Source organism: Electrophorus electricus, chromosome 8 (assembly GCF_013358815.1).
Source record: "Electrophorus electricus isolate fEleEle1 chromosome 8, fEleEle1.pri, whole genome shotgun sequence".
Lineage (NCBI taxonomy): Eukaryota > Metazoa > Chordata > Actinopteri > Gymnotiformes > Gymnotidae > Electrophorus > Electrophorus electricus.
Window position 1 is genome coordinate 26,355,347 of NC_049542.1, and position 20,548 is coordinate 26,375,894.

A 20,548-nucleotide genomic window follows, 5' to 3' on the forward strand; every position below is an offset into this window, starting at 1 on the left:
TTAGTTATTTCAGTCTCCACTAATGCAGTGCTTCTTTCAAAATCTTGTTATAACACATTTGCCTCCGTCATGCTTTGAAATGTCACACCACTGTGGCTGTCAATAGCCTGGTTTATGGTGCAGCTACTGTTCTTGTGTTCTTCTGTATGAATAACCACGCTGTAGGAACAAGTAACCATTCATCAATGCTCAACGGAGTAATGCTTAATTTCCACATGTGCCCCCTCCCACAGGTTATGTATCCTTGCAGGACCTGTTATTGAGACACTATTATAAGTTAGCCTGAACAAGAGTGTGTGCCACACAAGAAAGAAAAAGCTCACTTTACTGCCACACTTTGTGTCCTTCTACCTGTTCAGTAATGCAAATAGTTCACAACATCTCTGTTGAGATTTAACATCCATCACTTTTTGGCCCCTGTTCAGTGTTATATTCATAACGACCTCCGCTATGCAGCGCCACCTAGAGGAGGATGGCTTCCTCCTGTAAATTGGGCTCTTCAGCAGGTTTCCAGGTTGCCCTCTCAGCGTCTCCTTGCCAATGGTCCTTGTTGGCTTGCTCACTGAGGGTCTAGGCCTGGATTTTTAGAAAATCGCTGAGTGAAATTGGCTTTAAAAATAAAGTGGAACTGAACTGAACTGCACTGCAGATGTGCCCTTACAGCGCACAGCCCTGGTGGAGGTGGGAGACAGGGTGTGCTACCAGCATCTTCAGAGGGTGGAGCCTTCATCACCTGGCTTGGACTCCACTGTGTGTGTGTGTGTGTGTGTGTGTGTGTGTGTGTGTGTGTGTGTGAGAGAGAGAGAGAGGAGAGGGAGAGAGAGAGAGAGAGAAAGAACATGTGGAGATGTTTAGATTCTCTTGGCTTCAATTGCACAGTCAGTCCTCAGGGGCAAAAGAAGCAGCTGGGCTCAGTCAGCACACCCCTGCCCCACCCCCAGCCAGGACTGCAGAGGGCAAATAAGACCGGTCAGTCAAATACCAGAAGAAAAACCTCCCAGCTTCTCATCTGAAGAGACCATGTGTCAAATATCAGTCACCTGTAAGAATCAATTCAACTCAATTTAACATGTAGGAAGAGCAAAAGGAAAAGCTAAAACACTGGACAAGGATGAGAGATGAACCAATAAGAGGGTGTAGAGATGGACTCTGACTGATAATGAGAGTTGATCATCTCTGTTATCAGCAGTGTATGGTGGAGCAGAAAATGCTTCAAGCAGGCTGAGATATCCATGTTAGGTGTCATGTGTTTGAACTACTTCCCCTGTTTGAATTTGGGGAAGTCCTGTTTAAACATGCAGTGAGCTTGCAGCAGCAGCAGCAGGTGTCAAATTTACTTGACTATCCCAGATAAACTGATTTGATTTCAGAAGATGGGGGCAAACTGAATATATGTGATGTAGTGTGTTCAGGTGAGAACTGAGATGTCTGAGGATTGAAGTAAATAGCCAAGAAATTACTTATAGCAGGTCACATATAATAGTTCATCTGAGCAGTTTATCATCACTGGACTCCAGCATTATCATACAGCACCTAGACAGTGATGCCTGTGTTTGTGTTACAGGTGCAAGTTGTCCTTCATGTATCTGCTAGAACATATGAACATCCCCAACCACTTGTAATTAATTTATGATCATTATACAGGACTCAGGTGAGGGCTGGCAAGACCTAGCAGCGCAGATGCCCATTAACAGCCGACAAATCCTCACCTTATACCACTCTGCTCTCAGTCCAGGAGTGCTGAATTACAACTGTTGGGGAAAGAGCTGAACCTCCAGGAACGCAGGCCAGTGAAGGTGAATGCAGCACAGCACTGGGTAGGAGAAAACGGAGATAAAAAGTGGGGGAGGGGGGGTTCCACAACCGTTGAAGGCAGAAGAGTGTGTGCGCATTTCCTTCTCTGTTAGAAACAGAGAAAGAAAGAGGGAGAGAAAGAAACCACTTCTAGCAGGACTTCTTGCACAAGATCATGTTAATTATTTTTAAATACTTAATCGAAGCTACATTTCAAGTTCAGTTTAATTGTCACATACATAGTCATACACAATATAACTCACAGTGAAATGGTTGAGAGTGCTCTGTCCAAACTGAGGAGAAAAAACAGGAGTGTATAGGGAAATATATATCTATATATATACAAAATATATTAACAATGTATGTACAATTAATGTATAGTATGTTTATATACACAATGTACAATGTATATATGGATATGATTTACATCTGCCAATCACTTCAGTGCAGACACAGTTTAGAGTCTAATGTTTAGACTTCATATATAGTCACAACTGTTCTTGAGTGTCATTGGTGGCCAGAAAAAAATATGTAATGCTGAGTTTGAAGAGAAGTAATATAAAAGATTGATTTCACAATTTTTATGTTGAGGTCCAGGAGACTATAAATATGTGCAGCTCAAGATCTAAAAATGTAATTAGTTACTTTGGTAACTGCCATAGCGTATACAAACCAGTTACTGCAAAGAACAGACACAGCAGGTGTTTCTAACGAAGCACCTTGCCCTTGTGTGTGTGTGTGTGGTATAGCTTCAACTTCAAAGAGTTTTCAAATCCACCAACCTTCTTCTTCTTCTTCTAATAAACAGAATCATGAAACTGAACTTCTGACGATGCGCTGAGTCATAGCTAAAGATAATTCTCCATTACCTAGGTTGGACATGGGTAAGCATACAAAATAGAAGGGGAGAGAATTCTGCCTGGGATCCTGAACCTGTTGTCTGGTCCTCAGACTGTATGTGGGAGACCTTAATAATGACACTTGGGTCAGGCTGCAGGTTTATTTCTGCCACTGCTGAGGCATCAGCTGGGGGTAATTTAGTTTGTAATCAGCAGCGGTGGTAAACAGGGAGCATGGAGTTCGCATATCTGGTCAGTGCGCTCCAGACTCTTTTATTCCACTATCACGATTTAGATTTTATTCGTTTAATCAAACAGATCCCAAAAATATCTTGGGCTGTATCTTTGGATCCGATTTCTATTACGCAGAAATAGGCACAGCAGGGCACGTTGAACTCACTCCAGAATGAAAGGATATTGCTTTGTTCCGTGCTGCATGTAGGGAGCTCTGGGTGTGTTGGCGCACAGGTGCGTGGCTCTACACATATCTCTCCGTCCCACAAACCAGCAACAGCTAAAGCTAACAGACCAAAAACAGCTATGATGATAAAACAAATTCAATCAATTCCATCACAAACGCTTTTGTAAACCGATCTCGGACGATATCAGGCATGAAACACTAATTCTCCCTAAATAATCTCCGAAATAAGCGCTATGGCATTGTATTGCGTTTTGAGAAATTTCAATGCCTTGGGCTTCGACGATGTTACATTTTTCATGATTTCACAGACGCAATGATTCAGAGGATCAAGTGTCTGTGCATTATTCTTCTCAAGAGTGTAACTCAGCAAACACCTGCTTGCTTTGCTTTTCGCCTGCCTGTTTGAGAAAACGCCTGTCCGACGCGTCGAGTAACAGCTGGCGAAAATCGGAAGACATTGTGAATCAAGCGACATTTTAATGAGGCGCTAAAATCCGCCGTACAAACTTGGTAGATATAGCGGAAGAAAAATTACTTCTAGCACCGTGTGCTTGTGTGCGAACGCGCGCGTGCCCCAAAATAATAAGGCTAGATGAACCATGGCTAAGAAAATGCTTTTGTTTGTACATTTTCAAATAGCTAGTGAAAAAAAACCACCACAAAGTACACAACAACAGCTCTGAAAATAACATCACCGTACGATTCTTACTTTTTACACCAGATGAACTACACTAACCAATGAATGAGACTGTAGTTAGTGTTTTCTCGCTTATCACAAATGCTGTGCCGCATGCTGACCCTGGACAAATCTGGCAGCTCCGATAACACAGTAGTTCTCGTTCTCTCTCTCTGCCCCACATAAACGAAGAGTCACACTGGATGATGAACATCGTACATGCTACGTTCATGCGAGAGGTTCAGAAAAAAACGCGTTAAAAATTATTTTAAAAAAAGGGAAATTAAAATTAGCCGACATAAATAACGTTTTGGTGTTTCTATTAGACTATTAATCCTTTTCACGCTAAGCAGTGACCCTCATTTATTTAGTGCTTTGCAACCTAGGACCTTCATAGTTTACGGATTTGCTGCTTTTAAATCCTTTTTGTACTACACAGAGAAACTGTAACAGACTTTAAGCCTTTATATCTTTACTTGGAAACTCGCGTCATAATATCTGCTCATATTAAAATGTAGAAAATCTAAATGTCAGGAATGACGGCAGAACTTTAAGAACTCTTATTTTGACATTGCGTCAAGTAGGTGGAAATGCCAAATGCCTGTTCTGCACAAAATAAATCACAATTTACGTATTCAACTTTTAAAATACCACATAAAATTGTATACGAAGTACTAAAACGTATGTGTATTATCAACATAATGTGTTTTTTTTTAAATAAAATATTAATGATAAGGCAAACCTTGAAGTAAAGTAGACCTGTAAATTACGCTTCGTAAATTCAGCGATATACAGATCATGTTTAAATCTAATTTCCAGGAAATGAGAAGTTGAAGATCAGTGAATCTGGGCAGCGCTGCGCGAGGTCCGCATTACTTGAACGTGAAACTAAATTCACACTGGCTATATTAAAGTTTCTTGTTTTGTGTGAACAGCAATAAATTATGTTCGTTTCGACTGAAGACACACTGCCCTCTTTTAAAGGGTTTACTTTAATCATGGTAAGTTGAAAATGAGATGGGTTAGCTAGCTAGCTAACTGTTATTTTTGCTTCATCACTGGTGCGTTAGCAACCAAATCACTACAGAGAAACTTGCTAGCTAGGTTAGCTAACCACCCAGTACACGGCAGGTTGTTCATGATTAGCTCTTTAACCTCAGCTATTTTATCTTCCCTTGATCACAGCCAGCTGTTTCAGTCGGTAACGTGGGACAGCTCGCCGCAGACCTCCTCATTTCCACGCTCAGCATGCCGAGGGCGGGCCATTTTCACACAGACTGCCTGATCCCCATGGCGGGCAGTAACCCGTACGTCGCTGCGGCAGAAGAGGCTGGTCAGCCAAGTACCAATGCAGAAGGTTAGTTATCTCACAACACAATTAACGCCACAGATATTACCGCAAAATCTCACATCTCTGACTGTCGATGTACCCCTGTGAAGTGTACTCACGCAGTGATTTGAAGTTGGCTGTGCTACAGATCAGGACGCCGGTTTTGCAGGTGAGTGCGTTGCTGTAAAAAGCGAAGCGACTCACTTAATTGTAGTTTTATTCTACAGTCATTAGTTTTGGCGCTACATCTAGGCCCGTGCGTTAAGTGTTGATGCATGCTTGTGTGTTTCTTGGAACAAGACGAAGATAAAGTCATTTCGCAAGCTCCTGGTGTCCTGGATCAAAAGTAGTGCATTCTCCAGGACCGTGTTGCTGTCCAGCAGCCAGGCATACCAGAGAGACGACCAGCAGTTACAGGGGTACCAAAACTTCGTCTTTAATACACATTCCTCTTCCTCTGTAATATTAATATTTTCTCAACTCTCTTGTTTAACATGATTGATCCTTTTCAAGCTAAGCAGTGGCCCCGGTGAGAGTCATTGCGGTCTCAGAAAACAGACCCTGCCATCTAATGGTTTACTCGCACTTTTAATATCACTGGAGACAAAGGTTTTTGAAAACACATTTCGGGCAAACAGTTTGTTTGTTTTATCTGCAGACAAGAAACTTAGGAAACTCACCACATGTTTTATGGTGACTCCTGCTTTTCGCTTTTTATGTTTACAATAACATTTGTTTTTCGTTGGGTCGCTCATTTATTTAGTGCTTTGCAACCTAGAACCTTCGTTGTATGGTATGTTGTATTGCTGCTTTTAAAGCATTTTTTTTTTTTGTACTACAACAGAGAAACTGTTTCTCTGTAATATTTAATGTTTTCTCAACTCATCTGTTTAACATGATGAGCAATCAAATTTCTAGATGTGATTCATTTATAAGAATATACAAAATGGTGCAAACAGCATTGCATGTATGCTGGTTCATGTAAATTGCTGCACCACTTAAAGACTGCTGCTGATTACATTTTACAATACAACATTTGACTATTTTAAAATTACTGGTTAATACTTGATGTGACATTGTCAAAGACTGAGCTACATTACTTTGTCTGAAATTATTTGGCTTGTTGGATCGTGTGAATTCCTGAGTCATCCACACACTCATCTGGACTGTTGTAGATGATCAGCACTCTGGTCCTGGGGCTGTGATGGTCCTGGCATGGTGTTAATGAGCTACTGCTAGTAACGCCCCTGTGTTTGCCCAACAGCACAGCCCTTCGCTACCTCCTGAGTCCATCTCTAGAGGAACAGGTGGGTGAGGCACTGCGGCAGCTGGGCTGGACGCAGCTGGAGAGAGTCAGTGCCTTTCCTGGTATCAGCGACTCAGAGCAGCGGCTATACATCCCTGGAGGAGGAATAACCAAGGGCCTCTACATGGACTGGTAGAGGGGAGACACTCTTCTGCTGGGAGGGGGAGGTCTTGATATGGTATAGGAAGCAGGAGGAATTGTTAAGCATAATAAAACAACTAAAACATAAATAGGGGGGCTAATGGTACAATAATTACACCTTGTTGGTGTAGTCAGGGCTCAATTTAAAACAAACAAACTTGCTCCTTGCTTCCTCTTTTGGTCAGTGTTATTAGATACATGTATATCTATTATGGACATTTTAATTCCATTTTAAACTCCTAACCAAATCATGACTGGGGCAAAATGTGAATCTCTGTATTGATTAAGAACAGAAGGGGGATCTGATCACTTTCCTCCCTGGTACATTGGAGTATTTGGTTGGATTATTTAGTTGGTATAGCGGAGTGAGAAATGTATTTGTGTGTATTATGAGTGAGTTAAAGGTAATGGTGGAAAATGTGTGTTCTGTTTTGCTGCTTAGCTGCACAGAGCATCTCCCCATGGCAGTGGTTCTGCTCTTTTGCTCTGAGGGGGACAACGTCCCTGATGCTTTTGCCCTTTGCAACCACCTGAACGACTGGCTGATTCTAGTGGAAAAACCCGTGAGTGGTGATTTAGAGGTGTGTGTGTGTGTGTGTGCCAGCTTTGATAATCACTAGGTTGTGTTTCAGATCATGGTTTGATATGGCAAACTAGTTGTCAAGATCTGACACATGATTCATATTTCAGCACACTCACTATACTTTAAGTGCACTTACCAAAAGCCTAGTACAGTAGTCCTTAATATCCAAAGCAGAAGTGGTTTTCATGTAAATGAATGAATGTCTGTCATTCAAGCTGTATATGAAATGGGAAACCATGAGGGAGGGGGGGCATCTGATTCTATGCTCCTATGGTGGATATTATGGATTAAATAGTTTCACCCAGTTTTTCAGCAGTAGCTTTCATCACATTGCTCAGCAGGAAGCAACTGAGCATGTGCAGAAATGCAAGAATGCGTCAGACTGCAAAAGCAGGTAGACTTATGGGTTTACACAGCCAACATTCCTCCTTTTAATTCAGATTTAAACGAGAAGACTATATCATGATCGGATAGAAATTCCTTTCAAATTGAGTTCAATCAAATCACTTTTTGATTGAGGTAAAGGAGTTTGATTTTGTTCATTCGATCGAGTTATGAAACTGATTGATTGCTAAAGAGATATTGGATATTAGCTGGTGTGCTGTAGCTGTTGCTCTGTGTGTCCAGGCGCAGGGTCCTGCTCCGTGGAGGATCCCCCCGTCCTGGAGGCTCCTGTTTGGTAGTGGCATTCCACCCCTGCTCTTCTGAAACCCGGAGAACTGGGCACAGTAGAAACCTTTGCCATGAGGAAACAGCATGTTGAGAGTTCCCATGTGAGATGGCACTGTTGTAAAATCCAGCACTTTGGGGGCTGAATTTGTGCACAAAACATCTTGTGCAAAAGATGGAGTTCTGTATATAATACAGATACATGTACTTTTTTTGCCAAATTGTTGCAAGTCTTTAAACCTGTTTGTACAATAAAATATGTAAAAATCATTTAACATTGATTTTCAGCTTCTTGCTCTGGATTGATTGTTGCTGCTCTTCCAAAACAGGGCACTCTAAAAGTACACTGATCTGTCACACTCTTCCTGTTTGGTTGGCTGTCTGGTCTGTTTCCAAGCAGAGGTAGAGCCCCAAACCAGACAACTTGCAGATCAAAGTAACTTACCACTACAAAACACAAATAAAAGAACTTAGGTTTCCTGCTTATGGAACAGAGGGTTGTTGTTGTTGTTACTTTCCTTTTGACAAAACCCATAAAGAAGTGAAACAACACAGTCCACTGGTACAGAAACTAAGTGTGCCAGTTTGGTTTTATTTGGATAAGGAAATGTTAAGACTTTTTTTTTTCCCCCCCCCCCCTCAAGCAAATAGAATGTAATCAATTTTATAGTCAAAACACTTCTGCTTCATACATAGCTTAAAAACCACTATACACACTCATGCTCGCACGCAACAATGGAACTTTTTCTCTGCATAAGACTTGAGTACCTTCAATCTCAGCGCTTGCAGAGATGATAGGAAATTTAAGTATTTTCTATATAAAAAAATAGAGCATTTCATTTTGCCTCTGAAAAAAGGGTTTTTCTAAAAATATAATGTGGGGGACAATACAAAATGGCAATAAGTAGGCCTACATATTATTATATCCTGCTGCCTCTGAGAAACAAGCAAAACAATAGAATGAAATAAAAAAAAGGGGCACAGGGTAAAAATAAAGAAAGCCAAAGGAAACCATGGCCTGCACTCTAAACGCGAGTTGTCTACCATAGTGGTGCTGGTGTGTGTGTGTGTGTGTGTGGACAAATGCTCCTCGTCCTCTCGTGGTCCGTGCTGTAAACAAAACTATGCAGGACCAAGTCCACTGGAGGAGGTGGAGTATTCTGGGCTGGAGATCCCTGCTCAGGCTGCCAGAGTTAGATGTCACTGTTTGTTCTTGCTCTGTGGAAAGAAGCACAGAAGTGCAGGTCAGGAGTGCTGCACAGTCGGTCAGGCAGGCTGTAGTGGAGAGGAGGGGCCCAAGCCTGCCCCTCAAGAGAGGCCCTGACAGTCACACCAGGCCCTGCTCCGCCCACCACATTCACAAGGGGTGGGATTAGGACTGTGTGATGACCAAAACGTGTATTGTTTATTGCGCTGTGAAAGTGGTTTATGTTTATGTTTCATGTGTTTGTGTATAACTTTTAACCATATTCACGTTTTGGGCCGATATTACATTTTTTTTACAGCTGTAGTTGAAGGGTTTTATATTTACCTTTTTGTATTTTATACATTAATATTTCAAATATTCTTGTGTGTAATAAAAAAAAATGATTCTATATAAGAAGGAAAATACCTTTTATTTTTCAAGTATATAATTCAATGCAATTAAAAAATATCTTTATAAAGTATATAAAATATAAACTATTCCTTGAATTTACAGAAAATGTGTTACATCATGTGTATTATCTGGATATGAAATGACCTATATTAGGATATGAGATTTTGGTCATATCGCCCAGCCCTGGTGTGGATAATGAACCAGGCAGCTGAAGGAGACGTGCCAAAGTAGGTAGTGAAGTGGCCGGAGCAGAGAGGGCGAACTCCAGAAGCAGGAATGAGACCAACTCTGCACTGGAACAAATGTGTCAACTCAAACTTACTCTACACACTGCAAGCCAAACCCCTCTGGCTCCAAGCCCCGCCCCTCCAGCGGTCACCTGGGTGACAGTCTTAACGGGCCACAGGTATCGACACTACATACTGATTTAGGGAAGTGTGGTATCCAGGCTTCTAAACCACTGTTTCTGATTCAGCCTCAGAGAGTACAGGTTTTGGCTCTTTCCAAGGTCCCAGCACATCTGAACCAGTAACCAAGAGCACTGAATCCTTGCTCATTTGTGCTGCAATCTGGGATAGAGGTTCTGGGGGTCCTTAAGGATTGGGTTTGAAAACACTTCTTATCTGATCCAACCTCTACTGGTGACCCAGGCATTAAAAACCCATGCCCCCATTCACTGTAACTGAATAAAAAAATACCCAAGTCAACGATGGATGGCCCAGATGTGGTGATTGTGATATTTTGCCCCTGTTACTGACAGTGACAATGCTGACTGATGATCAGCAGGGGCAGGGAGTTGGTGGTAGGGCAGATGGCAGCCAGGAGGGCATAGGTAGCGTGCTCATATGAGGTGAGTACTAATAAAACTGCACATGGTAGCAACTTCAGCAGCAAATGGTTAGACACACACACACACACACACACGCACACACACACACACACACACAATCTTGTCAAAATATCAACCCCCACCCACTCTAACACACACTGAATAATCAAATGCTTCAAGTTATAATGAGTCACAGTACTGGGTCTGTGACAAGAGCTGAATAAAAAATAAAAAAAAAAGAAAGGCCAAAATTTGCATACAACGTCCCCTTCATTTTAGCCTTAGTCAGCAACAGCCTACAGACAGGATGCGCTCCGCCGCGCATGTCGTTAGCATCATTTGAAGGGTTCTGCTGTTTCATTCAAACACGGTGAAACTGTGGCATGGACATCCAGAAGGCAAAAAAACCAAGAACAAAACAAAAAAAAACAGAAGCCCAGCATGCTACGGGCCTCCTTGACACTCCAAACTCAGAAAGCCACGACCAGCAGCAACACGAGCAGAACAGCAGCAAAGGGCAAGCTCGCTGTGGGAGGAGCTGGAGGCCACGCCCATTCGCTCACATACAGCCTGGGGGTGGGGGGGGGGGCCAGGGGCCCAGGCACGCCCATCTCTACTAAAATCCTGTGCACGTGTCCTTGCTGCCTCATTGGGGGCGTGGCCCAACGCGACAGCTGTCACTCTGTCACGTGCAGCAAATGCATCCCAGGCTGTGTGAAAGAGGCACAACAGAGGGCACAGGGTCAGAGGGCGCAGAGCCAGGTGACTCAGAGGGGCCGTGCTTGTGAAGCCTTAACTCAGGAGTTTCACTAGAGCCACATGGACACACACAACTGAGTTTCAAGAGAACCAAAGTATAGCCCAGACACAGCTGCCGTTTCCAGTGTATGCAGAGAGTGAGGTCCATCCAGGAACCCCAGTCTATGTTGGCAGACATCTTTAAGGCTGGTTGTTAGCTCATAATTTGGCACTCAAAGCAAGACTGACAGACAAACTGACCAAACTTCACAGAAAGGTTTTCTGTATGGTGTTCACGTTTCAACTTAGCTGCCAATGGGAACTAGACTGTAAAACTGCAACATTAAAGAGGAGAAAAAACAAAATAATAAATTTAAATTGTTTTTTTTTAAATCATCATTTTATAGTAAGTGCTACTAATGTACATCCATTCAATTATTGAAATACTTCCAACACCTTCAGCTCTTTGGAGTTAAAGACTTCAGTGGAGTGCCTGTAATCATATTCCAGTCGAATGGCTAAAAGAGACTCCAGCTACTGTAAAGGTCAACAGGTTAAGGCACAGTAAAAATGCCATACAGCACATCAGCTTCACCTTTTTCTTTTCTTTTCAGGGTCATTCATCCTGGGCTTGGACGGTTTTGGGGGAGTCTTCTGTGTCGAGATGGACATCTTCTCATCTCTCTGCCTCTTGCGAGCACTAGGACAGATGAAAACCCCCCCCCCAAAAAAAACAAAAACCACACACTAAACATTGTACCAGTGGAACAGTGACTCCATTAATTCAATGATCATGAGCCTTAGCAAAATGTCACTTTGTAACAGAAGTGATTCAGTGAAGTGAGAGCAGAAAATCCTCCCTCATCATGTATCTGCCATTGTTTGGTTGGCTAGAAAGAAATGAGTCAATGAAACATGTGCTCCCCATCACTGCTGCCTGTCCAAATAATTTAGTTACGGTTCCTGCAGCTGAATATACCAGTCAGCACCCTTGCATGCCACATTTTCAGTGTTCTACTGCCTCCAACACACCAGACAAATCCCCCCAGCTAATTAACAGGCCAGAGGAAACAGCAGACTTATTCCCACTAACTACAAAAGTCCCACAAGTAAATTAAAGAATTATCCCCTTTGTACTATGTGTTATGAACAAAAATATACCAAAACTTAGCAGTGCATCAAGTCTTATCAAATAACTCATTGCTTTGATGCAGTGGTGGTGGTGGTGGTGTGTGCTTAGGACTAGAACTCAATAAAGGGTAATAATAAAACTGCACACTAAAGACGTAATAATCCACCAGTGTCTGATGACCAGTTAGTTCATTTAACGACATGTCAAAGTGATTCACACCTTTGCACTTCCATTTAACTGACGCATCATGAACAAAAGGACCGCCTGAAGGTGGGGCCTGTTTCCACTGTGCTTCTTACTTTGCTGTGCAGCCATCTCCATCTGTGTCCTTGACATCAGAAGCTGTCCTCCTCTCTGGCTCCGCCTCTCCGACCTCATCAGTTTGGAGCATCCTGCTACCATTGTAGCGCTCTGAGGGACATTTAGCGGGCTGGGGGGGTGGAGACTCAGATACACTCTCCTGGTCCTCTCTGGAAAGTTCCTGCCACTGTTTCTATAGACACAGACACATGCACATGCACATGCACATACTTCAAGCTATGGCTTAAAATGCATCATTCATCAACAGTGGTGTTTCCTCATCTTGTAAGTCTCAAAGTCCTAAAACCAGCTACCAGCAAAGCTTCTTGTGAAGCAGAATAACAAGATATAGTTATAGCTGGTGGACAACATAAGCTAAGCTAGCTAGGTTCTGCTTTGTGACTTTGCTAATGTTAACTGTATGGGTGCTAAAAAAAATTATATATGGTACAAGTCAGTGTTAATGTGTATTAGCTTGGGAGTGTTAGTGAAAAGTTACTGTTTCACTTGCTTTTTATTGCGAGGCCAATAGAATAATCGGTAATTTAAAGCCTACCATTTATTAGACATTTCCTCCACCAACCACATGATTAGTCACATTTATTGCTCAAATTGTCAAATTAAGAATTTATTGGAACTTTCTTTATAAGCACCTTTGAGGATACCCAAGAACACTAATCAACAGAGTAGATTTAGAATAAATGTAATACATTTAAATGTATTTACACACAAGATATATAGTCAGGCAGTAAGTATAAGGAAAAGCAAGAGGTACAATTTCTGTTGTTTTTGGAAGAGGGAGGTAAAAAAGAACTTATAAAGGGATAGTGTTCCAGAGTTTACGGCCTGCTACACTTAAAACCCCCATCTCCGAAAGTGTGGAGCCAGGAGCATGGGACAGGAAGCAGGTGAACATCGAAGGACCAAAGGGAGTGAGAAGATGGAATGTTTTATGAAGGAGAGCAGAAAAATAAGGAGGTACTAGACCATGCAAGGATTTAAAAACTATAAAAATGGTATTATACTATATGCAAAAGTGAACAGGAAACCAGTGTGAGACACTAAGAGTAGGAGTAATACATTCTCGTGGTCTGATATGGGTGAGAACCCTAGAAACTCAGTTCTGGACATGCTGCAGCTTCTTGAGGCTACAGGCAGAAAGCCTGAAGAGGACAGCGTTGCAGCAGTCCAGGCTGGCAAAATCAAAGTGTGAATAAGGGTCACAGAATGGGAGAGAGAGAAACACACAATCTAGCGATGTTCTTGAGACAGAAGTATGCTGTTGTAGTAATGTTTTTGTAGTAATGTTTTGTGACCTTGAAATGACAATATTTTCTTCAGGGAGTCTGGTGATGTCTCAGTTTTCTCATTACTTATTTTTAGAAAGTTCTTAGCCATTCAGATCTTTATATCAGCCAAACATTTCATCAGAGTATCAGGTAGGAGTCTGTGGGTTTAGTGTGTATGTAAATTTGCATATCATGCACACAGAAGTGGAATTGGAGGTCATGTACTCTAATGAACTTGCTAACCGATATCATGTAGATAGTAAAAAGTAAGGGCCCAAGAAGTGAATCATGGTGGACTCCAAAGGAGAGGTGAGATGGATCAGGCCTAAGTCTACACAGCACGGTACCATGGCTAATGTCAAATACAGCAGCAGAATCAGGGAGAATAAGTATATTTAGAAACCCAGAGTCGGGTGCAACTAACAAATCATTAGTATCCATGAAGAGAGCAGTACACACCAACACTTTAAAATATTTAAAATTGGTTGTTATCTTTTGCTTAGTCTTTTAAAAAACCTGTGTGTGTTTCTGGAAATAAGCACGTTCCGTAAATCCAAAATAAATCTTTCGCTTCAGCAGCTAAACTTTGCCCTGATGGCTCACCTGCACTGACGTGTCTCCCATGATCCACTTTGCTCCCTCCAGCACAGCCAGGTAGGAGAACCTGAGCTGGTCAGGTGTCTGGATCAGACCCATGCGATACTTCCTCATGTCCAGCAGGACCTTCTTAATGTCCACAGACGATGGGTCTTTCTGTTTGTCCATCTGTGGAGACCCAGGGAGAGCTTTCACACTGGAGCCTCAGCAGCTGACTCTAAGAGGAAATCACCTCTACGGCATCACCAGTAGGGAGGACTAACTATATCTGCGTGATGCGGCAAAAATAACATCACAAAACTTTTTCCCCCGTATTGATCAGTATCAATTTTTATCATGATATATAATTTGACAATGCTACCAGCTTGAAGAATATCATAAAAAAATGAAGCCTGAAGAAACCAGAAGGTTCACTAGTTAAACTTTAGCATATAGTTTATTTGCAAAAACAGTATTTAAAAAATTAACCAGTGGATCAAATGCTCTGGAACCTTCAAGTACAATATAAAGTAATATTAATTATGTACTGGTTTTACATTTCTCAAAAAGGTAGAACTCTACAAAAAGCGTAAAATGTAAACGCTGTAAGCCGGTTATTACGCAACATCTGCATTTGTTATGTCCTTGCCCCTTTTTGATCACATGAAACCTTTTTTGATTTCAGACGCCATAATGGCTGTATAAGATGACTATCGATTGTTGTTTTGGTACAGCGCTGCTTAACCTGTGTATGCACCAACAATGGCCACATTTTTATACTCTCAGCACAGCTGCTGCAGGAAAAGATCCGTGTCCCCTTTGGCTTGCACCAACCTACAACCATATATTGCAGACCATCCAAACCACTTCCATATAATTGAGCTTGTGTTACCTTTTTGTCAACAGCTTCCTAAGCTTTAGAGGACATCACAAGTTCACTTTCACACCACTCATTTCCTCCCCCTCGTTTCCCGAGCTTCCTTCAGTGCTGCTAACTCAAACAATGCTTTGCGGTGAGAAATGGGCATGTACTTTGACATGGATGCCAATCACTGCAGACTGTCTGGTTTGGGCACATTTATTTCTGCTGCATGGTAAGATATTAGTTCTGTCCATATTGAATATATAAAATGCTTCTCATTAACATAAATTTAACCAAGTCCTGTTTCAAGATCATTTTATCACCCAACACTATCTGAGAGGGAAACACCTTTAAATCACCATTAAGGCATAGTAACTACGTATGAGAAGATGTATAACCATAAGGGATGAGGTGGCCTTTATAGTATTGCAATACCAATGAGACAGGTGATCAGGTAGAGTGCAGGGTCACATCACACAGTAGACTTGATGTGACACTAGACTTCAGTCGGCCACTGCCAAGAGCCTCAACTGTCTTCATACACAATTATTGTGCACACGTGTGAAGTTAATGTGTAAGAGAGAGGGTATGACACATGCCTTTGATCCGTTTCACATGTGCTCTCTCAGTGCTTTTTAAGGCAGGACTCAATGTGCTGGTCTGTGCGACCACATCGCGTGTCCTGCCATTTCTGTAATACACGCATTTCACATGCACATTCTGCAGCCTTGGTCAGACTCACCAGTACGAGGCAGGTGTCCACCAGGGAGAAGGTTCCAGACCGGCCAATACCAGCACTGCAGTGGACCACAGCAGGCCCATGGTCCGTCCCCAGAGAGCCAGATTCCCGCACCTTAAACAGGAAATTCAGGAAGGATGCTGGGGACTCTGGTACACCAAAGTCAGGCCATGTTGTGTAATGAAAGTGGTAAATCTCTCGTGTCTCCCCCGTCTGAAATGGAAGAAATGATTGATTTAAGACACACAAGAGAAATCATTATATCTGATCTAGTGCCTTCAGTATATTGACCATGAATGTCCTGGTCCTAGATTTGGTAATCACTGGCACTTGAACCATTAACTGACTGGACAAATTATCACCACAGCTGACCTGCAACCTCCAGATCAGAAATCCAGACAGAAATTAAGTCATCCAGTTTAGATCAACATACATGTGGCCTTGGATAAAACAGAGCCTTGAGAACAATTCCGTCAGCAGCTCACAGCTCTGCACAGAGAGGTTGTCTCACATCCCTGAATACACGTTAATGCATTTCCTGACAAAACCCAATTGAACTCATGCCAATAATCAACAGCTTCCTAGAAAAGAATCAAGTGTGCAAGAGTGTGGAAAATGCAAAGTACGTGCCATGGGGAGACTGCGAACCTCAGTACACCAACTTTGAAGGGGCAGGAAGTGGGATGTTGTACACTGGAGGAAAGACACTCACACTGGCATTCTGCAGCTCCAGGAGCCTGGTGGTGTAGTAGGACTTGACACACTCCGACAGCAATCGTACCACAAAGCGCGTGTCCCGAAACGACATCTCGGGCTCTTCTTCTGTCGGCCAGTACTGGGCGCACTTCTCCTGTGTGCGGAGCAGACACACACGTGCAGGGAACAGATGACCTGGAGTTTGACTGATGATCAAAGACAGACAGAAATATATCCCAGTAATTTTATAGCTGGGGGTGCAGGAACGTTGCTGGATGTATGAAAATGTACAGAAATGTTTCATAATGTGCACTTTATGTTATCTGAATAAATTGTAAGCCAATATGTAAACCACGTTTTCTTCCCCCTTGATCCACACCCTAGTTACCAAACTTAGAATAACAAACCCATACCACTGCAATCCCGCTCAACAATATGTTTTATACGTTACATTCTTAACCTATACTTAGTGGTGATCATCCATCAGGTCAGAGAGAGTATAAGGCCATCTGCTCTCAGGGAATCTCAGGGACTCTCCATGTTAGTTGACATGCAGTTCAGACTTTGTCTAAGAGCTTCATTCATATGCATTTTCTGGGTTTGGCAGTGAGGTATTTTTCAGGTAATGATGTAGGTCCTTGTCCCCATGCATCGATGCTGGCAATAGATTTTTTAAAAATAAAAAATTAACAACCACAAGTAAAAATAACTGATTCAACCATATTGGGCTCACTGCTCTCCCAATTGTGAGAAATACACACTGCTTTCATGTTGCATGAGGGGTGTCTTGCTGTAAACTGCTACCAACCCCCAGAAACCACACATTCTGTGACAATCTTATCTGAAGTCTCATAACGCCTGAGGTGCTTCTTGAGAGGTAGGATACATGCCTGTGAATGTACACATGTACAACGATGCATGTGCTTTAAAGCGATGCTTGTTTAGCAGGTGTGTGAGCACATGTGAGCGTGTGTGAGCGTGAGGTATGTGTTTACAGGACTTACGGAGCCCTTCTCGATCACCCTGTTCAGCATAATTACTGCTTTGGTCTTCTGTTGCCAGATCATAAGCCAGAAATGACCGCAGGTATTCCTGAGGGGGCCCTGAAGTGAAACAATAATTGAAACTGGCATGGTCAACAGTGTGATGACACCCAACTTTGTGGATATAAGAAGTCACTCTGAAATCTGTAATATCTGTTCAGACCCTGAGCGACGCAGCGTTTTTAGTATTCTCTCCTACACAAACATCTGACTCAATTTCAACTGCTGTGACCTTAAAGACATGCGCCTATCTAACCTCAGGTTTAAGTGGGTAGTAAATGCTTCTAAGATGATTAGCAGCAAGCTCTCACCACCAGTCGTATTGCCTTAGCAATGCTGTAAAACAATAACTGCAAAAATTAAGGAAAAAGCAACATTTTTTTTTTTACTAAAACTCTGTAACTTTACTCCTGTTTACTGGCTTTTTTCTTGCTACGTAAAGATGGCAGAGAGAAGACTTCATATTATGGACAAAGAGAACTAATGTTTATCCAAGCAGAATGTAGCTTGAGAACTACAGACCACCACGCGTGGGAACCCTTTAGTGATGCGACAAACTGTTCCTCTAACACCAAAGAGCTTCACTATCTTTATAGACACACTGGGCACTTTGGGATCTGTTTGGTCACTCCCACAAGGTTTTTTTCCCCCCCATGCTGCTTAGTGTAGTGCCTCATCCTGTACCATAAAAAAACCCTGCTCTCAAATTTAGGTTCTGTCAGGCAGGGGAAGGGGGGAAGATGCCTATATCCAACAAACCTTCCACTCTGAAGAAACAACTACAGTATCCACCATACCCTACAATCAGAGGTTTCCTGAGTCAATACATAACTTGGAGGGAACATTCACCTCAATCAGTATGTAACTTTAGATTACGTACCTAAATCAATACATATCAAATTATACATAACAATCAGTACATAAGGTATTAAATTACATACCTGAATAAGTATGGAACATATCAGATTAATTACTTGAATCATACAGAAACTTACCTGAGTAAGGATATAACTTCTTTGGGCTTCTTCCATTTCAACCAAGCTTGCATTAATGTAGTCATTCTCTGTGTTTCCCAGTTTCACCCGACTGTGATCAACTGACCCAAGAATTAACAAAAAAAACAAAACAAATGAAGGCAGAATGTCTTGAATTTGCTGGAGCTCAAGATGTAGAGCTAACTTCAAGTTTGTTACGTCATATGATGGTCACGAGATACGACACCACAGGCATTCAGACATGGCATATGAATCAACAGTATATAGACTGAGGGAGACAGAAAAGAGAGGAAGAGAGAGAGAGATTGAGGGAGAAAGAGAGAAGTGCGTGTATACAAAGGTGTTAACTTCAGCTAAGAAGTCACTCACATGGACTCACATCCCGGTATCTGTTGCGGTTCCGATTCTCAGGATACTTCGCCACTTTGAAAGGACAATCCTGAGACTGATTGCGTATTTCCTGAAGGAAAGACATAAGGCTACGTATGTTGACACTTCATAAGCAAATCAGCACTGTGATAATTACACCAAATAAGACAAATATGGTTAAATAAACCCAAAACATCTGCAGCAACACAGCAGGTCCAGTACTGCAAATTGTAAAAAGACGTGGCAATGAAACGGCACTTTGAAACGGGGAAATATTTAGCAAAAATCACCTCACTGTTTTCTGTACCGGATCCAACAGCTCACCTATCCTTAAACTACGACTGCCAGTGGTATTTAGAATGGAGCTCACGCACCGACTGCCGGAGGTCGGATTTGTTTCCCAAAATAGCATTAGCGACTTACTGGTATTTCTAGCAAGCTGCAACATACTCCGTCCGCCGGTTCAGATGGCTCAAACAACTGACTTCAGTTATACCAACTTCGACCGTCGGTTTACTTTATGTTAGTTTCTTGAACCAAGTAAGTTAATTAACTAACCTAGCTAGGCTACATGTCACGACTAACGTTACTCACCGGAAAAGCCTGAAACCTGACAACCCATAATCCGGTAACATACAAAACTAATGTCGAGGAAGAAAAGTACAGATTGATATATGATAACGTGGTAAATATAATTTATAGACCAACGAGCTCCTACAGAAACAATTAGGTTATCGGATGTTTGGTCTACGATAGCGACTTACAGCTAACAAAATACAAACATATGGTACGTGAAGAACTTCCAACGTAGTTACGGTTTACAGCAGTTAAAACGTAAAAACAATTTAAACAAAACAACTTAATCCAGTTGTACTCCACAAATCCAACCCTAGCCAGCTAGCTAGCTAGCGCTAGTTATTCAGCAAACTGATATAGCTAGCGTTCACCTAGCAGGCTTAGGTTAGCTAACGCTAGCAACATGCGCGTACTGGCACTTTTTAATTTTACCGTTAACTGTTCCAAAAACAAACTGGCATCTCAATCTCAATCTGTGAAACAAGACGTAGCTATCTGTAAGAGGGTTAATCTTTTCGAAAAGGAAGTTAGTGGGCTAGCTGGCTAACTATCTAGGCTTCGTAGCTGGCTAGCCAACAGCTAGCTAACTTACTATGTAAAGGTTCTGCCACCGGCCTTCTGAATCTATGTCCTCAAATTCGTGGTCCATTTCTTTGTGGATACTGTCTCTTGTTTGTTTCTAATGAAGATAAATATTGCTATACAAAAAATCAGTCATTTCTTGCACCAACGCCGAGCCGCAAACATAAAAACAAAGACATCCTATTTGTCCGTGTAGTTGACATCTATGGTGAAAGCGAGGGGCTGGAGTTGAAGTATCGCAGATTTTACATGTCATACGATCTGTAGCGCACACACAGGCCAGATACAGCGGACGCAATGAGTTATAGATCCCTCTCTAATGACCCACATGATCCACGCATGCGTGTCTTGAAGCGTTTAAATACGGCACTGCAGAGCATCCGTAATAAAGACATTGGAGTTAAACAAAATTAAATCTATTGAATAAAATATACGAACATTATAAATTTGTTAAACACTAAGCAGA

At 42.1% G+C, this 20,548-nt stretch overlaps 2 protein-coding genes across 5 annotated transcripts; one reads left to right on the plus strand and one right to left on the minus strand.

Annotated features, from left to right (window-relative positions):
* The first annotated feature begins 4,543 nt into the window (after window positions 1-4,543).
* On the plus strand, window positions 4,544-8,034 carry psmg2 (proteasome (prosome, macropain) assembly chaperone 2). 2 transcript variants are annotated; one of them, XM_027022900.2, is made up of 7 exons: window positions 4,544-4,731; window positions 4,916-5,087; window positions 5,171-5,229; window positions 5,361-5,479; window positions 6,325-6,498; window positions 6,950-7,088; window positions 7,718-8,034. In XM_027022900.2, exons 1-7 carry the CDS (start codon window positions 4,675-4,677, stop codon window positions 7,796-7,798), a joined length of 801 nt encoding a protein of 266 aa, XP_026878701.1. In that variant the 5' UTR covers window positions 4,544-4,674; the 3' UTR covers window positions 7,799-8,034. The 2 variants fall into 2 exon arrangements, with proteins under 2 accessions (XP_026878701.1, XP_026878702.1); XM_027022901.2 differs by having other exon boundaries at window positions 4,545-4,731; window positions 6,950-7,070.
* Window positions 8,035-8,318: 284 nt separating this feature from the next.
* Window positions 8,319-20,346, minus strand: ptpn2b (protein tyrosine phosphatase non-receptor type 2b). Of its 3 annotated transcripts, none has more exons than XM_035529117.1 (10): window positions 20,093-20,344; window positions 18,925-19,015; window positions 18,556-18,656; window positions 17,522-17,620; window positions 16,534-16,671; window positions 15,825-16,034; window positions 14,248-14,409; window positions 12,355-12,548; window positions 11,519-11,647; window positions 8,319-8,977 (listed from the first exon to the last, which is right to left on the minus strand). In XM_035529117.1, exons 1-10 carry the CDS (start codon window positions 20,147-20,149, stop codon window positions 8,953-8,955), a joined length of 1,206 nt encoding a protein of 401 aa, XP_035385010.1. In that variant the 5' UTR covers window positions 20,150-20,344; the 3' UTR covers window positions 8,319-8,952. The 3 variants fall into 3 exon arrangements, with proteins under 3 accessions (XP_035385010.1, XP_026878700.2, XP_035385011.1); XM_027022899.2 differs by having other exon boundaries at window positions 11,519-11,623; window positions 20,093-20,340; XM_035529118.1 differs by lacking the exon at window positions 8,319-8,977 and adding an exon at window positions 10,776-10,895 and having other exon boundaries at window positions 20,093-20,346.
* Window positions 20,347-20,548: the final 202 nt, after the last annotated feature.